Source organism: Drosophila elegans, unplaced genomic scaffold (assembly GCF_018152505.1).
Source record: "Drosophila elegans isolate 14027-0461.03 unplaced genomic scaffold, ASM1815250v1 contig_536, whole genome shotgun sequence".
Lineage (NCBI taxonomy): Eukaryota > Metazoa > Arthropoda > Insecta > Diptera > Drosophilidae > Drosophila > Drosophila elegans.
Genome location: NW_024545919.1, coordinates 403,505 through 421,682, shown reverse-complemented (window position 1 = coordinate 421,682; position 18,178 = coordinate 403,505). Strand labels below are relative to the sequence as shown.

The following is an 18,178-nucleotide window of genomic DNA, read 5'->3' as shown; positions in this document are numbered from 1 at the left end:
TATACAAAATGTTGTGTTTGGTTAGGAGCGTTCTCGGTGAGTGCTTGGTACAGACTGACTTTATTCAGAGATCAGCGAGAGAATGAACAAAAGTAACGTGTGTGTGTATACATGTGTGTGCTTATAGAACGAAGGAATACAGATTAGTTTTGGATGTGCGATGTAACGAGAATACATTTTGCTTATACATAACACATCTCCTCCTTTAATTAAGAACTATTTATATGCTTAGTTTTTCTGAAGTCCTTTGGCTTAAAACGATCGACTTCCTGGCGAACACGGCTGCTTTGGCGTACTGGTATGCCTGAAAGACGTCGTGTAGATTGGTTCTGCCTCGGCTGCTGGGTAGGCTCTGCTGCGCGTTCAGGAGGACGAGAAACAGGAACAGGATCAGATTGCTGAACAACTGGCGGAGTTAGCGGTCGATCTTGTTGCTGTATTTCTTGATTGCAGGATGGCTTTGGCAGTTCAGGAATCCACCAAAACTCTGGAGGTCTCTTGATTGAGTGGTTTGCTGACAACTTCGGTTTTAGCTGGTTGAAATGGCGCTTGATGTAACCATTTGACGTGCGAACAATGAACAGCATTTTTCCAACTGGACGGTCGATAATGCCTTCAATCCACTTTTCTCCCCTTGAATAGTTTCGAGCGTATACCATTTGATTAGAGGTGTACTTGGTGGTTGTCCGTTTATTCTCGACAGGCTGCTCGAAAAGTTGACTAAGCACGGTACGGACTGGTCGACCGTGGATTAACTCGGCAGGAGTTTTACCTTGGGCGTTTGGAGTGAACCTGTAAGAAGAAAGATATTTTGTTACAGCTTCCCTAAGTGGTATACCGTCTTTGAGGTTCTTCTTGACTGCGAATTTAAATGTCTGTACAAATCGCTCTGCTAATCCGTTGGATGCTGGATGAAACGGTGCTGTGGTAATATGCTTTATACCGTGCAGTTTGCAGAATTCTTCGAAGGCGTCAGCTGTAAGCTGAGGACCGTTGTCGCTAACCATGGTTTTCGGGTATCCTTCGATGGCGAAAATCGAAGAAAGTGCAGCGATCGTGTTGGCGGTTGTTGTAGACGACATTTGGATGACAAATGGGAACTGCGAGTACGCGTCCACGCATATGAGCCACATAGCGTCAAAGATTGGACCGGCGAAGTCGATATGAATTCGCTCCCATGCTGTTGTTGCTGCTGGCCAACTTTGGTACTCTCTTGGTGGTGCAGGATTGTTGCACTTGCAGATGCTACAAGACTGAGCAAGGCTTTTGATGTCATCGTCTATGGTAGGCCACCAAACATGTTGTCTTGCCAACTGCTTCATTCGAATAATGCCCCAATGGCCTTCATGTAAGAGTTTAAGGATATGGGCACGTAGACTGGCTGGAATTATAATACGATTTGCGTCTGTGTGTAGGCAAAGCAATTGTTTGTTAATTGTAAGAGCAAACTTCCGGTTAAAGTAAGGCAATAGGGCTTCGTTGCCTGGCTGGAGTTTTTCTGGCCATCCTATAGATACGTACTGCAGGACCTGTTTAAGAACTTTGTCTTTGTCCATGTGGTTGCGAATTTGCTCGGAATTTATCGGTGGTGATACTTCGACTACATTGTGGCAAGCTTCCTCTTCTTTGTCGAAGTCTGGATCTGTACCCACTGGGAGGCGTGAAAGAGCATCTGCATTACCATGAGCAGATGTGGATCGATACTGGATATCGAAGTTGTAGGCCATGAGAATAATAGCCCAACGTTGTAGCCTGTTTGACGTCATCAACGGGAGATGCTTGCCTGGATTAAAAATGGTTACAAGCGGCTTGTGGTCTGTGATTAGGATAAACTTTCTGCCATAAAGGTATTGATGAAAACGCTTTACTCCAGATATTATGGAAAGTCCTTCCTTTTCGATTTGGCTGTATTTAACCTGGTGCTTGTCGAGCGTTTTAGATGCGAAAACAATGGGTCTCTCTCCGCCATCTGGCTGAAGATGCGAAAGGACTACCCCGATGCCAAAGGATGAGGCATCTGTAGCGAGCACTAGCGGTAATTTTTCATCAAAGTGAGCTAGCTGCGTTGCGTTAATGATGTGGGACTTAAGCGCTGTAAAAGCCTGCTGCTGTTGTGGACCAAAAAAGAAGGCTACGTCTTTTCTGCGAAGTTGATTCAATGGAGCAGCCAACTGCGAATAGTTCGGAATAAAATTACAATAATAATTCACTTTACCCATGAATGCTTCCAATTGTTGTAAGTTAGAAGGCGGACACAACAGTTTTACAGCCTCCAAGCCTGAACTGTCTGGGAGAATGCCGTTTGCGCTGATTCTTCGCCCTAAGTATTCTATTTCGTCCTTGAAAAAGAAGCATTTTTGCCGTTTGCATCTGATGCCGTTCTCTTGAAGAGTGCGGAGAACTCGGTCGATTCGGTTCAGATGTTCCTCGCTTGTAGGTGCTGAGATGATGATGTCATCTAAATAGTTGCCACAACCTTCTATTCCTTTTAGAAGTTGCTCGAGGTATCTTTGGAAGATAGCTGGTGCGCTTGCAATCCCGTAAGGAAGACGCTGATATTGAAAAAGGCCCAGTGGAGTGTTTACCACCATGATTTCCTTCGAAGCCTCATCTAATTCCATCTGGAGATAGGCATCCTTGAGGTCTATCTTGCTGAACTGCTTACCATGACGAATGATGTGAAATAGAGCTTCTTTTGTTGGTAACGGATACTGTTCGGCGTCGATTTGTGCGTTGACTGCCTGTTTAAAATCGCCACAAATACGAATATCGCCACCTGGCTTAGGAGCGAGCACGATTGGGGATGCCCAATTGCTGAATTTTACTGGTTTCCAAATTCCGGCTTGGGTGAGTCTGTCTGCTTCGGCTTTAAATTTGTCCATTTGAGCGAACGGAATTTGGCGGCATTTATAAAACTTTGGTGTCGCTGAAGATTTTAAAAATACGCTGGCTTTGAAGTCTTTAATGACACCCATGGCTGGTTCAAACACTTCGCTGTACTTGTTGCAGAGGTCACTTACTTTGTCATTATGTACCTCAAAAATGTTTGATACTTGCATGATATCAAATACGAAAACGTTAAATAAATCCATGCCGAAGAGATTAGTAGAACTTTCTATATTTGCCACGATTATGACCACTTGTTTCTCTTTCTCTCCGCACTTTGCGAAAGTGTGAAGCTCCCCTAGTATTGGTATTGGAGTATGTCCAAACGCATGTAAAACTCGGGAACACTTATGCAATTTCGGCTTCTGCAGCAAGGCGTATGTATTGGAGTTTATCACGGATGCTGTTGCTCCGGAATCCATTTGAAATGAGATAACTTGTTTTAATATTTCGAGGTCAATAACTTTTCTGTTTTGTTGACATTTTACTTGACCTGTGACACTGTAAACTGCTTCGATCACTTCGACTTCGTTTGCTTCGTTCTTATTGGACTTTACTTCCCGGTTATTTACTTGACTCGGCCATTTGACATTTGACTTGACATACTTTGACATACAGACGACTGCTATATGACCTTTCCTACCGCACTTGTGACATACGGCGGTTCTGAACTTACATTGTTCTCTCTGGTGAGTTTGACCACAACCAGAGCAAGATTTAAGATCACCTTTAAACGATCTTGCATCGTTTCCACTGCTTGCTGGCTTTTTTGTGTATGTGTGGATCGCATTGATTGGATCCTGTTTGTATACGTTCTCTTTTAGCGTTGCAACGGTTTTTGTTGTTGTCTCATAGGTTTCTGCAACTATGAGAACATCTTCAAGAGTTGGCTGTGTCTTTTGAAGAGCAGATGCCCGGACTGCATCATACGGAGTATGTACTATGATCTGATCTCGTATCATCTCATCTACATAATTTGATAAACAACCGTTTGCGTTGCACACAAATTGGCATTCACGAGCGATCCCGCGCAAGTCGGCTACCCACTCTCTATGTGTTTGTGAATGCTTCATCTCTCGTTTGAAAAACTCGTAGCGAGCTGCTACAATATGGCGTTTTGTAGTGAAATGCTCCGTTAGCTTGTCTGTGAGCTGCTTGTATGTATACGTGTTCAAATTGTTACTCCCGAAAAGATTTTTTAATAGTTCGAATACGTTAACACCACACCATGAAAGGAAATATGCCTTTTGTTTTTGTTCTGCACTAACCGAATATGCGTTGAAGTGCTGCGATAATTGTTCCAGATATGACTCCCAATTTAATTGTCTTTGTCGAATTTGTGGAATGGAGGACACATAGATAATTCACCCGCGTGGCTTGAATCACTAGCAACTGGAGAAGCGTTTTTTTCTAGGATTGCTTGTATCCATGTTCGTTGTTGTTCAATAAGAGCTGCTGTAAATTCTTGCTGTTGAGCAAGCATTGTCTGGATTATGTTCTGATCTGCCGGCATCTTGATCAAAATCAACGACTACGCGACACTGTATTACACAAAAACGATGTGTTTTTGCGGCTGATAACACGGTTTACACAAGAATGTTGAATTCCTTTACGATTTTACACAAAAACGATAATTTTTGTGGCTGAGATTCTGCTTTTTATCCTCGTCGCCAATAATGTTGTGTTTGGTTAGGAGCGTTCTCGGTGAGTGCTTGGTACTGACTGACTTTATTCAGAGATCAGCGAGAGAATGAACAAAAGTAACGTGTGTGTGTATACATGTGTGTGCTTATAGAACGAAGGAATACAGATTAGTTTTGGATGTGCGATGTAACGAGAATACATTTTGCTTATACATAACACAAAACAATCGAAGTTTTGGTGGCTCCATCTTTCGAAATGCATAAACAACACAAGAATCTAAGTGTGTGCAGCACCCCCACTCAACGATAACAGCTCTATCGTTTTGTCTCTCTAATGCAGAGATTACCGGCAAGCAGCGGCAGAGGGGCGGCAGAGGCGCGGTAGATATGATCAAAAAACACACACACAGTCCAACATCTATTGCATAATTTGTTTCGTAATCGGCACAAAGCTGCACAATAAAATCAGCCTTGTTACTTAACCAAAACAAATTGAATAAAAACAAGAAAGCATGCAAACTTCGGCAAGCCGAAGTTCATATACCCTTGCAGCTATTTCAAAAACTAAATACTCTTGAAAACGTTAAAATTGTGATCTACTTGCGTGTATATTTAAAAACATTGAAGCTATAATGATTTGCAGCTTAATTATTCGATAGTTCCTATAGCTATATGCTATAGTTGTCCGATTTTAATGAAATTTAAACCGTAATTCTGAAATATTTAACCATTACTAGATCTCGAAGAACTAAAAAAAAAATTAAAAAACACCAAAGTTATAATTTTTTTTATTTTTTTTATGATTGTTCCTATGCGTGCTATATGCTATAGTCGTCCGATTTTGATGAAATTTAAACCGTAATTTTGAAATTTTTAACCATTACTATATCTCGAAGAACTAACAAAAAAAATTAAAAAACATCAAAGTTATAATTTTTTTGTATTTATATTTATGATTGTTCCTATGGGAGCTGTATGCTATAGTCGTCCGATTTTGATGAAATTTAAACCGTGTTTCTAAAATATATAATCATTACTATATCTCGAAGAACTAACAAAAAAATTAAAAAACTCCAAAGTTATAATTATTTTAAAATTTATTTTTCCGATTGTTCCTATGGTAGCTATATGCTATAGTAGTCCGATCCGGCTCGTTCCGACTTATATACTACCTACAATAGAAAGACAACTTTTGGGAAAGTTTCATGCAGATAGATTTAAAACTGAGAGACTAGTTTGTGTAGAAACGGACGGACAGACGGACGGACAGACGGACATACGGACATGGCTAGATCGACTCTCCTAGTGATGCTGATCAAGAATATATATACTTTATAGGGTCGGAGATGTCTCCTTCACTGCGTTGCAAACTTCTGACTGAAATTATAATACCCTCTGCAAGGGTATAAAAAGTTTTTTTTATTGGTAAAATAAAAAATAGTCGTCACAAAATGTGATATAAGGAGGTAAATGAAGTTTTTTGTTTTGGCAGCAATATTAGTAGCCTTAATAGTAAGCCAAAGAAACATGAAGACACCATTTGCTCTGCCCATCCTGCTAAGAGACATTTCCTTAGTTCAACTTGATTTCCCACCTCAATTCTCAGACTCGCACCACCTCTCATCACTAAGAGCAAGCAGTGCAGCATGCAATTTATAGTGGGATAACAATACATGTTTGAACCAAAAACTGAGAATTGCGGTGATAAGTCAAATTTTTATATAGCACGCAATACGGGTATGACATTACATTATTCGTTTCATTCATTGACAGATTCATTGAAGATCAGAGACAGAGTCAACTATATGGATACTGCTTGAGATATTTTTGGTAATAAGTTCACGGTCGCACTGCCTTTTTAACGATAAATTTAAACTTTATTGTTTTGTTATTATATTATGTTTGTTCCGCTGAATTTAGCATTTAAAGGGTATCAGTTGTTACCTTTAAATGGTAAAAATTATTTCGTCTACATTTAAGCCTCGCTTTTTCATTCCGTTTTGTCGTCAGCTCCAATAAATGGACAAAATTGTACTTTTTAGATACAATGTTGCTCATTTATGTATCGGCCCCGGTGGTATTTCATCGATTGGTATTTTTATACCAAAATCCGGTTCATATTTTTTGCTCTCGGGTATCAGTTCTAAAAATTTTATTCATTTATTGCTCATTAGAATCGTCATAGGTTGTCTTGCTCGCACTTACGTAAAATCTTATGGTTAAAAAAACAATGAATGAGTCCAACAATGTAGTGTCATAGCCCCATAAACGTAACTTTAGTCGTTTGGAAGTTGTGGGCTTTTGAAATCTAGTTTTTGTATCCGTTTTCCCGCTAAACTAGCGGGTTTTCCAAAACGTGGTAGAACAAAAGTTTTTCAGCTCGAGCTGCTTAATACAGTGAAATTGTATTCATTTTTAGTATAAGACAAACATTTTTTTTGGCACTTTTACCCCTTTTTCTCCGAAACCAAATGACTTTCTAAAACTCTTAGTATGTACAAACTCTTATAAAAGTGATGCATTTTGATTGCTACACCATTTATTAAGATCGGACTATTCTTAGCTGAAATATTGCGGCTATATCGTAGTCTTACCGGTGCTCATCGTCATTACATGTACTGCCGTTCAAAGTGACAGGCATGAAAACAGGTGAAAAACGTAATTTACACTTTAAAACAAAAATGTTGCCATACAAAAATGTGTTTCAGGGAAAATTGTAAACTAGCACGGACACGCTATTTTGGAATTGTTTGATTTTATTGTGCAGCCTTGGCTGATTACGAAACTAATTAATAAGAACCTCAAAACCACGACCATGAGTTGTCCCTTATGACTTGACTATTAAAAACCATAGCAACCAGTTCTGAGAATGCATGAAAAGCTCGAAGCTGTTCAGTGCTGACAATAGTTAGAAATTTAACTTATGCAGAAATACTCAGTTTTAAAGCTAACTGTTTGAAACTTTCTCAAAAATTGTTTTTCTATGTCGGACGACATATCATTTAGCTCCCATACGAACAATTGGAAAAAATCTCTCAGTTTAAAAGCTATCTGCATGAAACTTTTCCAAAAGTTGTCTTCCTTATACAGGTAGCATTGCAAGACGACATAACATAAAAAAAATCTATCTTTGCTGTGTTTCAATTTTCTATTTCGTTTCTATGGCAGCATGATATCGTTTTCGATTTGAAAGCGTAATTCTGAATTATTAAACTATTATTTCTATTTAAACCATATATATATTATTTATATTTAAACCATTTATATGTCCAAAAGAATTACAAAAAATAATTGAAAACTAGAGAAGTTACAATTTTTTTTCATTTATAAGCCGAAGTTTTAATACCCTTGCAGCCTTTTTCTGAAATAGCTTATAACTGCGCGAAATATCCTGAAAAGTATGCAATTTTAAGCGATAATTTCAGTCAGAAGTTTGCAACGCAGTGAATATATGTAAAGTATATATTCTTGATCAGCTGCACTAGGAGAGCCGTGTCCGTCTGTTCGTCCGTTTCTATGCGAACTAGTCTCTCAGTTTTAAAGCTATCTGCATGAAACTTTCTCAAAAGTTGTCTTTCTATGTCAGGTAGTACATAAGCCGGATCGGGCGACTATATCATCCCATAGGAAGAATCGAGAAAATTAATAAAAAACAAGAAAGCATGCAAACTTCGGCAAGCCGAAGTTCATATACCTTGCAGCTATTTCAAAAACTAAATACTCTTGAAAACGTTAAAATTGTGATTTACTTGCGTGTATGTTTAAAAACATTGAAGCTTTAATGATTTGCAGCTTAATTATTCGATAGTTCCTATGGCAGCTATACGATTGTTCCTATGGGAGCTATATGCTATAGTCGTCCGATTTTAATGAAATTTAAACCGTAATTCTGAAATATTTAACCATTACTACATCTCGAAGAACTAAAAAAAAAATTAAAAAACACCAAAGTTATAATTTTTTTTATTTTTTTATGATTGTTCCTATGCGAGCTATATGCTATAGTCGTCCGATTTTGATGAAATTTAAACCGTAATTTTGAAATTTTTAATCATTACTATATCTCGAAGAACTAACAAAAAAAAATTTAAAACACCAAAGTTATAATTTTTTTAATTTTATTTTTCCGATTGTTCCTATGGGAGCTATATGCTTTAGTCGTCCGATCCGGCTCGTTCCGACTTATATACTACCTGCAATAGAAAGACAACTTTTGGGAAAGTTTCATGCAGATAGCTTTAAAACTGAGAGACTAGTTTGCGTAGAAACGGACGGACAGACGGACATGGCTAGATCGACTCTCCTAGTGATGCTGATCAAGAATATATATACTTTATAGGGTCGGAGACGTCTCCTTCACTGCGTTGCAAACTTCTGACTGAAATTATAATACCCTCTGCAAGGGTATAAATATTATTACTTTGCTGTCTTTTAATTTATTTTTAGTTCTTCGACATTTAAAATGGTTAAATCTTTCAGATTTAAGGTTTAAATTTCATGAAAATCGGACGACTATATAATATAGCTCCAACAAAAACAATAAAAATATTCTAAATAATTTTTTTTTTAAATGTAATTTTCCTATTTTGTAATATTTTTTAAAAACTCTTATCTATTATATGGTAATAAAAAGGTATCGCTTTTATAAGAGTTTGTCCATATTAAGAGGATGGAAAGTCAGTTGGTTCCGGAGAAATGGGGGTGTAAGTGCGAGAAAAATAGTTTTCTATATGGGAGCGGTTGGGGCCGGTAAAGCAATGGCATGGTTGTATTCTGTCCTACTCCGATCCTAATCCGATACGCCGTTCAAAACATATTTAACAGAAAAGATTAAGACGACATTTTTAAAATGAAAACTTTCGTCTTTTGTGGGTTTGTATGTGCGAATCAAAGCAATGTTTTAGGGTCCTAGAACCAAGCAGCTTGTGCTGAATTGTTTTACCACTTTTTGGAAATCCCGCTAGTTCAGGGGGAAAACGGCTAAAGAAAAATAAAAACTTCTAAACGACTAAGGCTACGGATACGAGCTGAAAATAGTTATAAAAGGTATTTTTAAGAACTATTTACGATTTGTCGACATATTTTATTAAAGTGAAATAACTACCGAAATATAGCCAAAATTAGGTTTTTGTGTCTCCTTTTTAGCGATTTTTTGAAAATTTATTTAAAAGTTATTCAACCTATTTCAAATCTTTTTAAAAAGCAGTTTATGCTTATTTGAATGAGCAGAAAACTATGCTAAGCCAATTTAATGGTGATAAATTCTTATTAGAGCTTTTTTAAGTAAAATGGAATCATAGGTTTCTGTACGCGTATATATCAGACTACAACATAACAATTTACTATGTCTGCACGCTGCATCAAGCCTTGCCTTTTAAATGGTAAAATTTCCTCTCGACATTCCACAATTGTTTGCTGGCTGTGTGACAACATTGCTCACCCTAAATGTGCCGACTTTGGGCACAGTGCTGGCCTTATTGCAGACCGGACTAAACCAAATTCTAACCTGGATTGGACCTGCCCTAGTTGCCATCATATCAAATTCGATATTATGGCTTTCATAAGGAAAACCAATCTGGAGTACCAGTCCTTATTGGCCGGTTTTAGGGACTAATTCACTCGGTTTGAAAATCCAACTTTACAAGCCGTTTGGCTACCAGGATGGTCTCTACTGTTGTTGCTGACGACCGCACGGTTGACGCTTCATCCGGACCTTTACCCGCCGCTGCCTATTCAGGACCGCCCGTCCGACTCGCTGGCATAATTTTGACACCTTCTAATACGAACACGGGACCACCGCAGTCAACCATATCTGGAGTCGCTCCAGCCCTTATCGGGCGTTGCACTAAAAAAGCTTATTTTTGTCTCCCGCCTTAATCCTGAAGCTTTTGAAGATGACGTCAAAAACTACCAGTGCAGCAAACTGAATGTTTCTCGAGCTGAACTAATCGTCTTGAAGTTCTTCGTTTAAAATTGGACTTCCTGAGGAACATCTTAATAAAGCTCTCGATTTTTAATGCTCGCTACCAGAATGTTCGCAGCTTATTGAGCAAACATAGTAAAATGCACGTCAACAGTGTCTCCTTCGATGCCAACGTAATTGCTTTACCGAAACGTGGCCTAATTCCTCTCTGTCTGACTGCGAAATATTTGCTGGAAATTATGTTATATTTAGATGTGACCGCACGATGCGTCTGAACGCATTCCGATAACTGGTACAGACATCATATTAGAGTTTATTGCACTTCGGATTAAGCTTTATGATTATTTCGCTTTTATATCATGCTCGCATTTCCCCTTGTTCTGATATTAGTCTCTACCTTCAGCATTTGGCTCAAACATTACTGTCATATCCCGAAATCGAAATAGCATCTTTTCGCTGGTCTTTTATGGATTCAAATGATGATCCCTTACACATTGTAGAACAGTTTTATGGTATACTCTTTTTCAATACGTACGTTCCCTCATTTCCCTCTGGAAATGCATATCATAATCCCCCGTGGTTCTCTCGTAGACTCTCTTTCCTGAAAAACTCCATGTCCAGACTTTTTAAGAAATTTAAGAAAACTGGGCTACAAGCTGACCACTCGATGTATCTAATTGCTCGTTCCAATTTTTTCTTCCGAATGTTACAATAGTTATCTAAACCGTTGCAGAATAGAAATTCCAAGACAACCCCAAGCAGTTCTACGCATTTGTTAATTCGAAACAAAAATCGCAACAATATCCTTCACCTTGATACGACATCCCTAGAGGCGGATTGCCAGTCCACATACTCTTCTTTTACGATAACACTTCATCCTACCCATACTCTCTTCCTCACTCCAACTATATTTTCACGCCCTTAATTAGTGAGGATGTTTTACAAAATCTGCTAACAATCAAGACGACTTTCTATTCGGGACCTGATCTTGTACCGAGCTCTGTTATAAAAAAATGTGCTGATGCTTTGTGTAAACCATTATCTAACCTTTTTCAGATATTCCTCCTACATTCGTATTTCCCTGAGGTTTGAAGGTATTGCAAAACTGAGCGCGATCCCCAAGCTTTTTGATCAGCTTATTACCGCTCAACTACAGCACCAATGCAGCTTAGTAATGTCCCCAACTCAGCATGACTTTATGAAACGAAGGTCAACGACTACAAATCTTCTTGAATTACCTCAGTCATCAGAAGCGCTTTTAAAAATAACTATCAAGCTGATGTTATTTCTACGGACTTCAGTAAGGCTTTCGATTTCGTGAACCATCAGTTATTACTGAAAAAACTAATACTCTTAGGAATCCCGATCCCGTTGACAATGTGGATTCAACATACCTGTCGGACCGGACTCAGAGAGTAGCTTTTAAAAGCACATTCTCTAACATTATTCACGTAACCTCAGGTGTTCCACAAGGGAGCCACCTAGGATCCCTACTGTTTGGAATTTTCATAAATGTCATACATCAAGTAGTTCTCTCTTCTCATGTTATGATGTATGCTGAAGAAGCAAGCCGATCTGAACAATCTGCATTCTTGGTGCATTCAGAATTTGCTGTTTTTAAACAACTCGAAATGTAACTTTATGTTCTTTTATCGGAAGAGGCTTCTCCTCACTTCATATTCTATTGGGTCAATGATCTTGAACGCATAAATTTCGTAACAGACCTTGGAGTGTTATTCAACCACAAGTTAAGCTTCTCTGATCACATTGGCATTATAATTCTAAATAACATTCCAGAAATTTGTAATATTGGTTCTCTTGAAATTAATGATGAGAGCATTTCTGAAGCTATTTCGCAATTTTACGACTCCATTAAGCCTGTCATTGATGGAGTTTCTTCATTTTTTCTTAAAAAATTTATCACAGTCTTTTTCAACCCCTTAAGATGATCTTCTCGTCTTCGCTACTTCGGGGTAAATTTATTTCTAGATGGAATAGCCAAGACTACTGATAAGGTTTCTCACTCTGCCTTGCAAGCAAAACTTTTTAAGCTTGGTATTCATTGCTCATTTCTAAATTGGATCTCTTCTTATTTGGCAAACCGATCCTATCAAGTTGAAGTCAGCGGGTTTGTTTCTAACCTCTTCCTCAAGGCAGTTCTCTTGGTCCTTTGCTTTTCATTATTTTCATTAATGATATTTGTATCTGCATTCAATCTGGCAAGTATCTTCTTTATGCGGATGACCTTAAAATATACATGCCAGTGAATTCCTTAATTGACAGTTATTTGTAGCAAATATCTTGAACAAAATCAGTTTATGGTGTATTCAGAACAATTGACCTCTCAACCTAAAAAAATGTTATGTTGTTCGCTATAGTAAATGTATCTTAAATATTCTTTCTACATATGTTATCAATAACCATTCACTCTCTGCACTTACTGAGATTATGGATCTTGGGGTCCTCTTCGACAGTAAATTTTTGTTTATTAACCATATAAACCATGTTCTGCCGAAGGCATATGTAATGTTCGGATTTTTCAAAATAAACACTATACTTTTTAAGGACCCATACTCACGACTGACAGTGTTCTCAGCATTTGTGCGTTCAAGAGTGGAATATGCTTTCTTTATTTGGAACCCGTCAAGTGTTGTTCATATCAATAGAATTGAGAGGCTGTAGAAAAAATACCTAAAATTTGCACTTCAGCCGTTAAACTTTTCGGAACCTTTGCCAGCTTACTCTAGCCAATGTTGCCTACTGCATACCTGTAGTCTATTAGATCGGCGTTCGATAGCGAGCTTGCTCTTTATCAATGATGTTATAATTGGTAATATAGATAGTCCATTCATATTAAGCTCAATTAAATTCAATATCCATGCCAGGAATCTCCGTACCATCATCCCATTTTTTGAAAGTGCTGCAAGGACTAACTATGCGCAAAATGGGCCAATTTTAAGAACTTTAAGACTTTTTAACTCTTTGCCACTTAGTATTCGATTGGTTTGGGGATCCAAGAAGGATGTGCTTAGGCAATTACTTAGGGAATATTTTTTAATTAATACTTAGTTTTAAGTTAAGTTAGCTGATGGCCAGATAAGGATTTATCCATTGAAGAATACATAAATAATTAAATTATAGTTAGTAAAGCAAAATAGGTTTTTGTATTTGTTAAACGTCGGTCTAAGGAATTTGAGCACCCCTATTCCACGAAGCACTTATATATTTTTTTTTGGTTCGTCCAATTCTTGAATACTGCTCGTGTGTTTGGGCTCCTCAATATACCAATTATCAGGACCTTATAACGTCGGTACAGAAACACTTCCTTTTGTTTGCTTTACGTGGTTTAAACTGGGATCCACATCGTCACCTACCATCTTACGTGCATAGACTGCGCCTACTAAACCTGCCCTACCTCAAGGATCGTCGGACCTGTCATTTGCCTTCACAAATTAATAACTGGACTTGTACATTCAAGCTACCTACTGGGTCAAATAAGGTTCTCCATCCCTGTAAGGTCTACTCGTCACATTCGACCTATTGCCCTAGATATTTGTAAGACGAATTTCGGGTTTTATGTTTGCAATATAACGAACTGTAGTTTTTTATATTTTCTGAATGCTCTGTCAAGTTAATTGTAAGAAACATCCTAACTCACCTGTCCGTGCCCTTTCCCACTTGATGTGAGTCGGGTACTATTGTTTATGTTGGAAGATATTTGCTAACTTTAATGTAATAAATAAATAAATAAATAAATAAATCGTCAAGAGGTGTTTTTATTTGATATTTTAAAAGCCAAAAAACACAGTTCTGTACTCCTGATCACAAAATAATTGTTATACATATGCAGAAAGTACTATAATTTCAGTGAGAAGTTTGCAATAAGGAGACATTTCCGACCCTAAAAAGTATATATATTCTTGATCAGCATCACTAGGAGATCCATGCTTATCTTTCTGTCTGTCTGTTCGTCCGTCTGTCCGTCTCCCAAAAAAACAACCGGTAGTCAGTATTTTGACTACTCACTTTATCGATGAATGAAGAAATTTGTTTAATCGTTCTAGATTTTGTTTTTCAGTAACACTTTTTTCTTATAGAATATTGCCAAATACGTTCCCTGGAACGTGGGGGCCTACTGAATAGCTCCGAATCCCGGTCACTGGCGTCATCTTCGTCGTCTTCGATGCGGTAGGAGGCTGACTGGAGCGACGTCGGCTCCACAAACCTCCGCGGAGTCCTGCAAACCGGGATACTTTAGGAGCCTGGAAGTCGTCGTCTCTCTCCGCCGACCTACCGTCTGCCTCGCCTTCCCACGTGACGAACACCTCCTCCGTTGCTTCGCCATCTCCGTCACAGTAATTCATCTTCGTTGTCGTCGACCAAGATACTAGACCAGACGGACCGGGTGACCGCGTACAGGTCTCAAATACTACGGGGAGGGAGGTTAGGATACTAGACCAGACGGGACGGATGTCCGCGTACAGGCCACATGCACTACGAGGAAGGAAGCTAGGATACTACGAATAAAAAGAAGCACGAACGGGGAATTTAACCTTTTACTTCTCTTTATTTTTTTTCTAGGTTATTTTATTTATCTACTATCCTCCTACGAGTCCGCTACACCGTCTTTACTCAACGGAGAGGAATTTTGTGTACACTAACCTCTAAACACTAATCAGCCCACTTGTTCACTGATCGCGTGCCTTCGCGCGGTCGAGGCGTCACTCGAACTATCCGGAAAAATCGCTGAGCTACCGCACACGTCCGCTTCGTTTTACTATTCCGGCACGAGAGCCCCTTATTCATTTGTCACGTGCCGTCGCGCGGTCGAGGCGTTACTCGGATTACACGGAAAATTACTGCGGGAGACACGTCTTACCATTCCGACACAAAAGTCCCTTATTCATTTGTCACGTGCCGTCGCGTGGTCGAGGCGTTACTCGGATTACACGGAAAATTACTGCGGAAGACACGTCCGCCCCGTCTTACCATTCCGACCCAAGAGAGCGCTCGCTCGATCGGTGTTTGGCCACCTTCCCCACGCTCCCTTTTTCTCGCTTTCGGAATTTCTAGTATGTTCCTTAATTTCTAGTATTTTCTATTACTCACTAAATATCGGCTGGCGTTGCCACTCGGGTTTGGAACTTAACTACGGCTTAATATTCGGTTTAAACTTAATATTTATTATCCATTATGCGTCGCTTACACCTGTAACCTTACATACTATTAACTTAATATTTATTATTCATGATAAGACGCTTACACCTATAACTTTACATACTACTAAAAATTGTATTGTACACCTAGATGTGTACGTTACACCCCACCCTTTCTTCCCGTGGCGCGATAAAGAGGCGCCCGTCGCCGGTAAACTAACCTTCGAGTTCCCTACGTGACGGTGTAGCTAACAAAGGACTCGGTCTTAATCTATTACAATGGTTATACGAGGCTTATACAGTGGTTATACAATGGTTATACAGTGATTATACAATGGTTATTAAATTTATCTGCGGCTGCATGCTGCTTACTGTGCCGGGTTACTCAGTCCGGCGACGCTGTCATCGATCCTGTCTAGAGTGGCTTCTGCGTAGTATGGTTTGAGTTGGGATATGTTGGCGATCCGTCGCCGTCGTAACTTCGTAACGGTGTAAGGGCCGTCATACTTGGGAGCAAGTTTGGCGGCGAATCCCTCGGCTGCTTTCGATAAGGTATGCTGTCGAAGCCAGACTTGACTGCCGAGCGTGGGTCTCCATTCTCGCCTTCGTAGGTTGTAAAGTCTCGCCTGGTCTTGAGACGCTCGTATGATGTCGAAGATTCCTTAGAGGTGAGACGCCTTGTCTTCAGGGCCTGTATGCACGACCGCCGATCCGGGGGTGAGTTCATCTTACAGCATCGCAGGCAAGCGTGGTTCACGTCCTTGAGTTAGGAACGCGGGGATATACCCCGTCGAATCCGATATACTGCTATTGATCGCGAGGGATATCTCTGGCAACATATTATCCCACGAACTCTGGTCGCCTTCCGACAGCTGGGATATCAGCGTCTTCACAGTGCGGTTGGTCCTTTCTGTGGGATTCTCCTGTGGACAATATGGAGCCGTGTACTGGATTTCTATGCCGAGCTTGGTGAAATAGTCTTTTAGGACCCGGCTCGTGAATTGGGTTCCATTGTCGCATACGAACTTCCGGGGAATGCCCACTCGTGCAAGTATGCGTTCCCGAAACGCTTTCTGCACTTGAGCTGCGGTGGCTTTCCGGAGTGGTAACAGTTCTACCCATTTCGAGAATACGGCGTGAAACACCAGAAGCATAGTATTTCCTTGTTTCGACCGGGGCAGTGGGCCCACAAAGTCCGCACAGAGAATGTCGAAAGGTTCACTGACGACACGGGTTAGCATCTTACTTGCCGCTTTGGTTTGTTCCGTCTTAACCTTTTGACAAGATTCACAATGGCGAACATGGCGTTTTGCGTCACGATATATACCGGGCCAGAAATACCTCTGCGTCAGACGAGTGATCGTTTTTCGGACTCACAAGTGTCCTGCGGTCGGGGAATCGTGGCACTCATGTAAGACGCGGCCTTTCGGGAAGTGGGCACACAGAGCTTCCACGGGAGTAGTCCTCATCGTCAGCTCGGTAGCCCATGTTCCTGTAGAGCTGGTCGTTTTCAATCATGTAATCGGCGAACTTCTCGGGTTCCTCCTGTATTTGGTCTTTCATCCTTTTGATCCAGTTGCAGTGGTCCTCGAGTTCGACAGCTCCTTGCAGTACCTCACAAGGCTGTCGAGAAAGTGCGTCGGCCACGACGTTCAATTTACCTCGTCGATAGCGTACGTCGAATTGGAATTGCTGCAATTCTAACGCCCAAGGGCTCTCAATAGAATTTAGCCACTTGAGAGCTAGATGGTCAGTAACGACCTCGAATCGGTACCCTTCCAGGTAGCACCGCATCTTCCGGATTGCCCAGATTATGGCCAGACACTCTTTCTTAGTCGACGGCTAGCGTATGCGATGACCCTCTCTTGACTTTAGGAGACCTGTTATAAAACTACGTCCAAGCCGACGTCACTCGCGTCTTTTTGCAAAATGAACTTCTGGTCGAAATCCGGACAGACTAATACGGGAGCAGTACTCAGGCAGGCATCTTTTAATTTTTTACAAGGCGGCTTGTTGTTCTGGTCCCCAGGTCCACTTCCGTCCCTTCTTTAGTAACGCAGTCATCAGTTGCACGATAGTCGCGAAGCTAGGGACAAATCTCCCATACCATAAGGCCATCCCGATCCATTAGCGGAGTTCCTTTAAGTTGGAGGGGGCCTTCAACCCGTTGATCGCAGACACCTTCTCGGGATCAGTATGAATTCCGTCACTGCTTATAACATGACCGAGGTAAACGAGTTTCTGCTTGAAAAAACAACACTTCTTTGGATTTATCCTTAAATTCGCCGCCCGCAATCTGCGGAATCTTCCGAGAGATGAGTAAAGTGCTGTTCTTCTGTCGCGCTTATGATAATAATATCGTCTAGGTAAGCGAAGGCGACCGGTTCCATTTCCACGCCGATTACACTATCCAGAGCGCGTTGAAACGTGGCACTGGCAGAATGCAACCCGAAGGGCATGACCTTCCCTTGATACAATCCTCTCCCAGGGACCGTGAACGCTGTATACTGGCGACTATCCCTAGCCATGGGAATTTGCCAATAGCCGTGCTTCAAGTCCAACGTGGAGAT

At 40.3% G+C, this 18,178-nt stretch overlaps 1 protein-coding gene across 1 annotated transcript; it reads right to left on the bottom strand.

The window, feature by feature from the left end:
* Nucleotides 1-751: 751 nt before the first annotated feature.
* On the bottom strand, nt 752-14,816 carry LOC121467723 (uncharacterized protein K02A2.6-like). The gene is made up of 5 exons (XM_041709985.1): nt 14,589-14,816; nt 2,268-2,741; nt 1,522-2,171; nt 839-1,245; nt 752-792 (listed from the first exon to the last, which is right to left on the bottom strand). Exons 1-5 carry the CDS (start codon nt 14,814-14,816, stop codon nt 752-754), a joined length of 1,800 nt encoding a protein of 599 aa, XP_041565919.1.
* Between the last annotated feature and the right edge of the window lie 3,362 nt (nt 14,817-18,178).

Bases quoted from the DNA above. Each gene is read 5' to 3' on its own strand.
- LOC121467723 (XM_041709985.1), bottom strand. From the start codon at position 14,816: ATGAATTACTGTGACGGAGATGGCGAAGCAACGGAGGAGGTGTTCGTC. The intron at 2,742-14,588 runs GTAGGCCCCCAC...GATTTTAAACAG, and splicing joins CCGGGATTCGGAGCTATTCA to GCAGTCAACGCACAAATCGA. The intron at 1,246-1,521 runs GTACGTATCTAT...TCAGTCTTGTAG, and splicing joins GTTCTTAAACAGGTCCTGCA to CATCTGCAAGTGCAACAATC.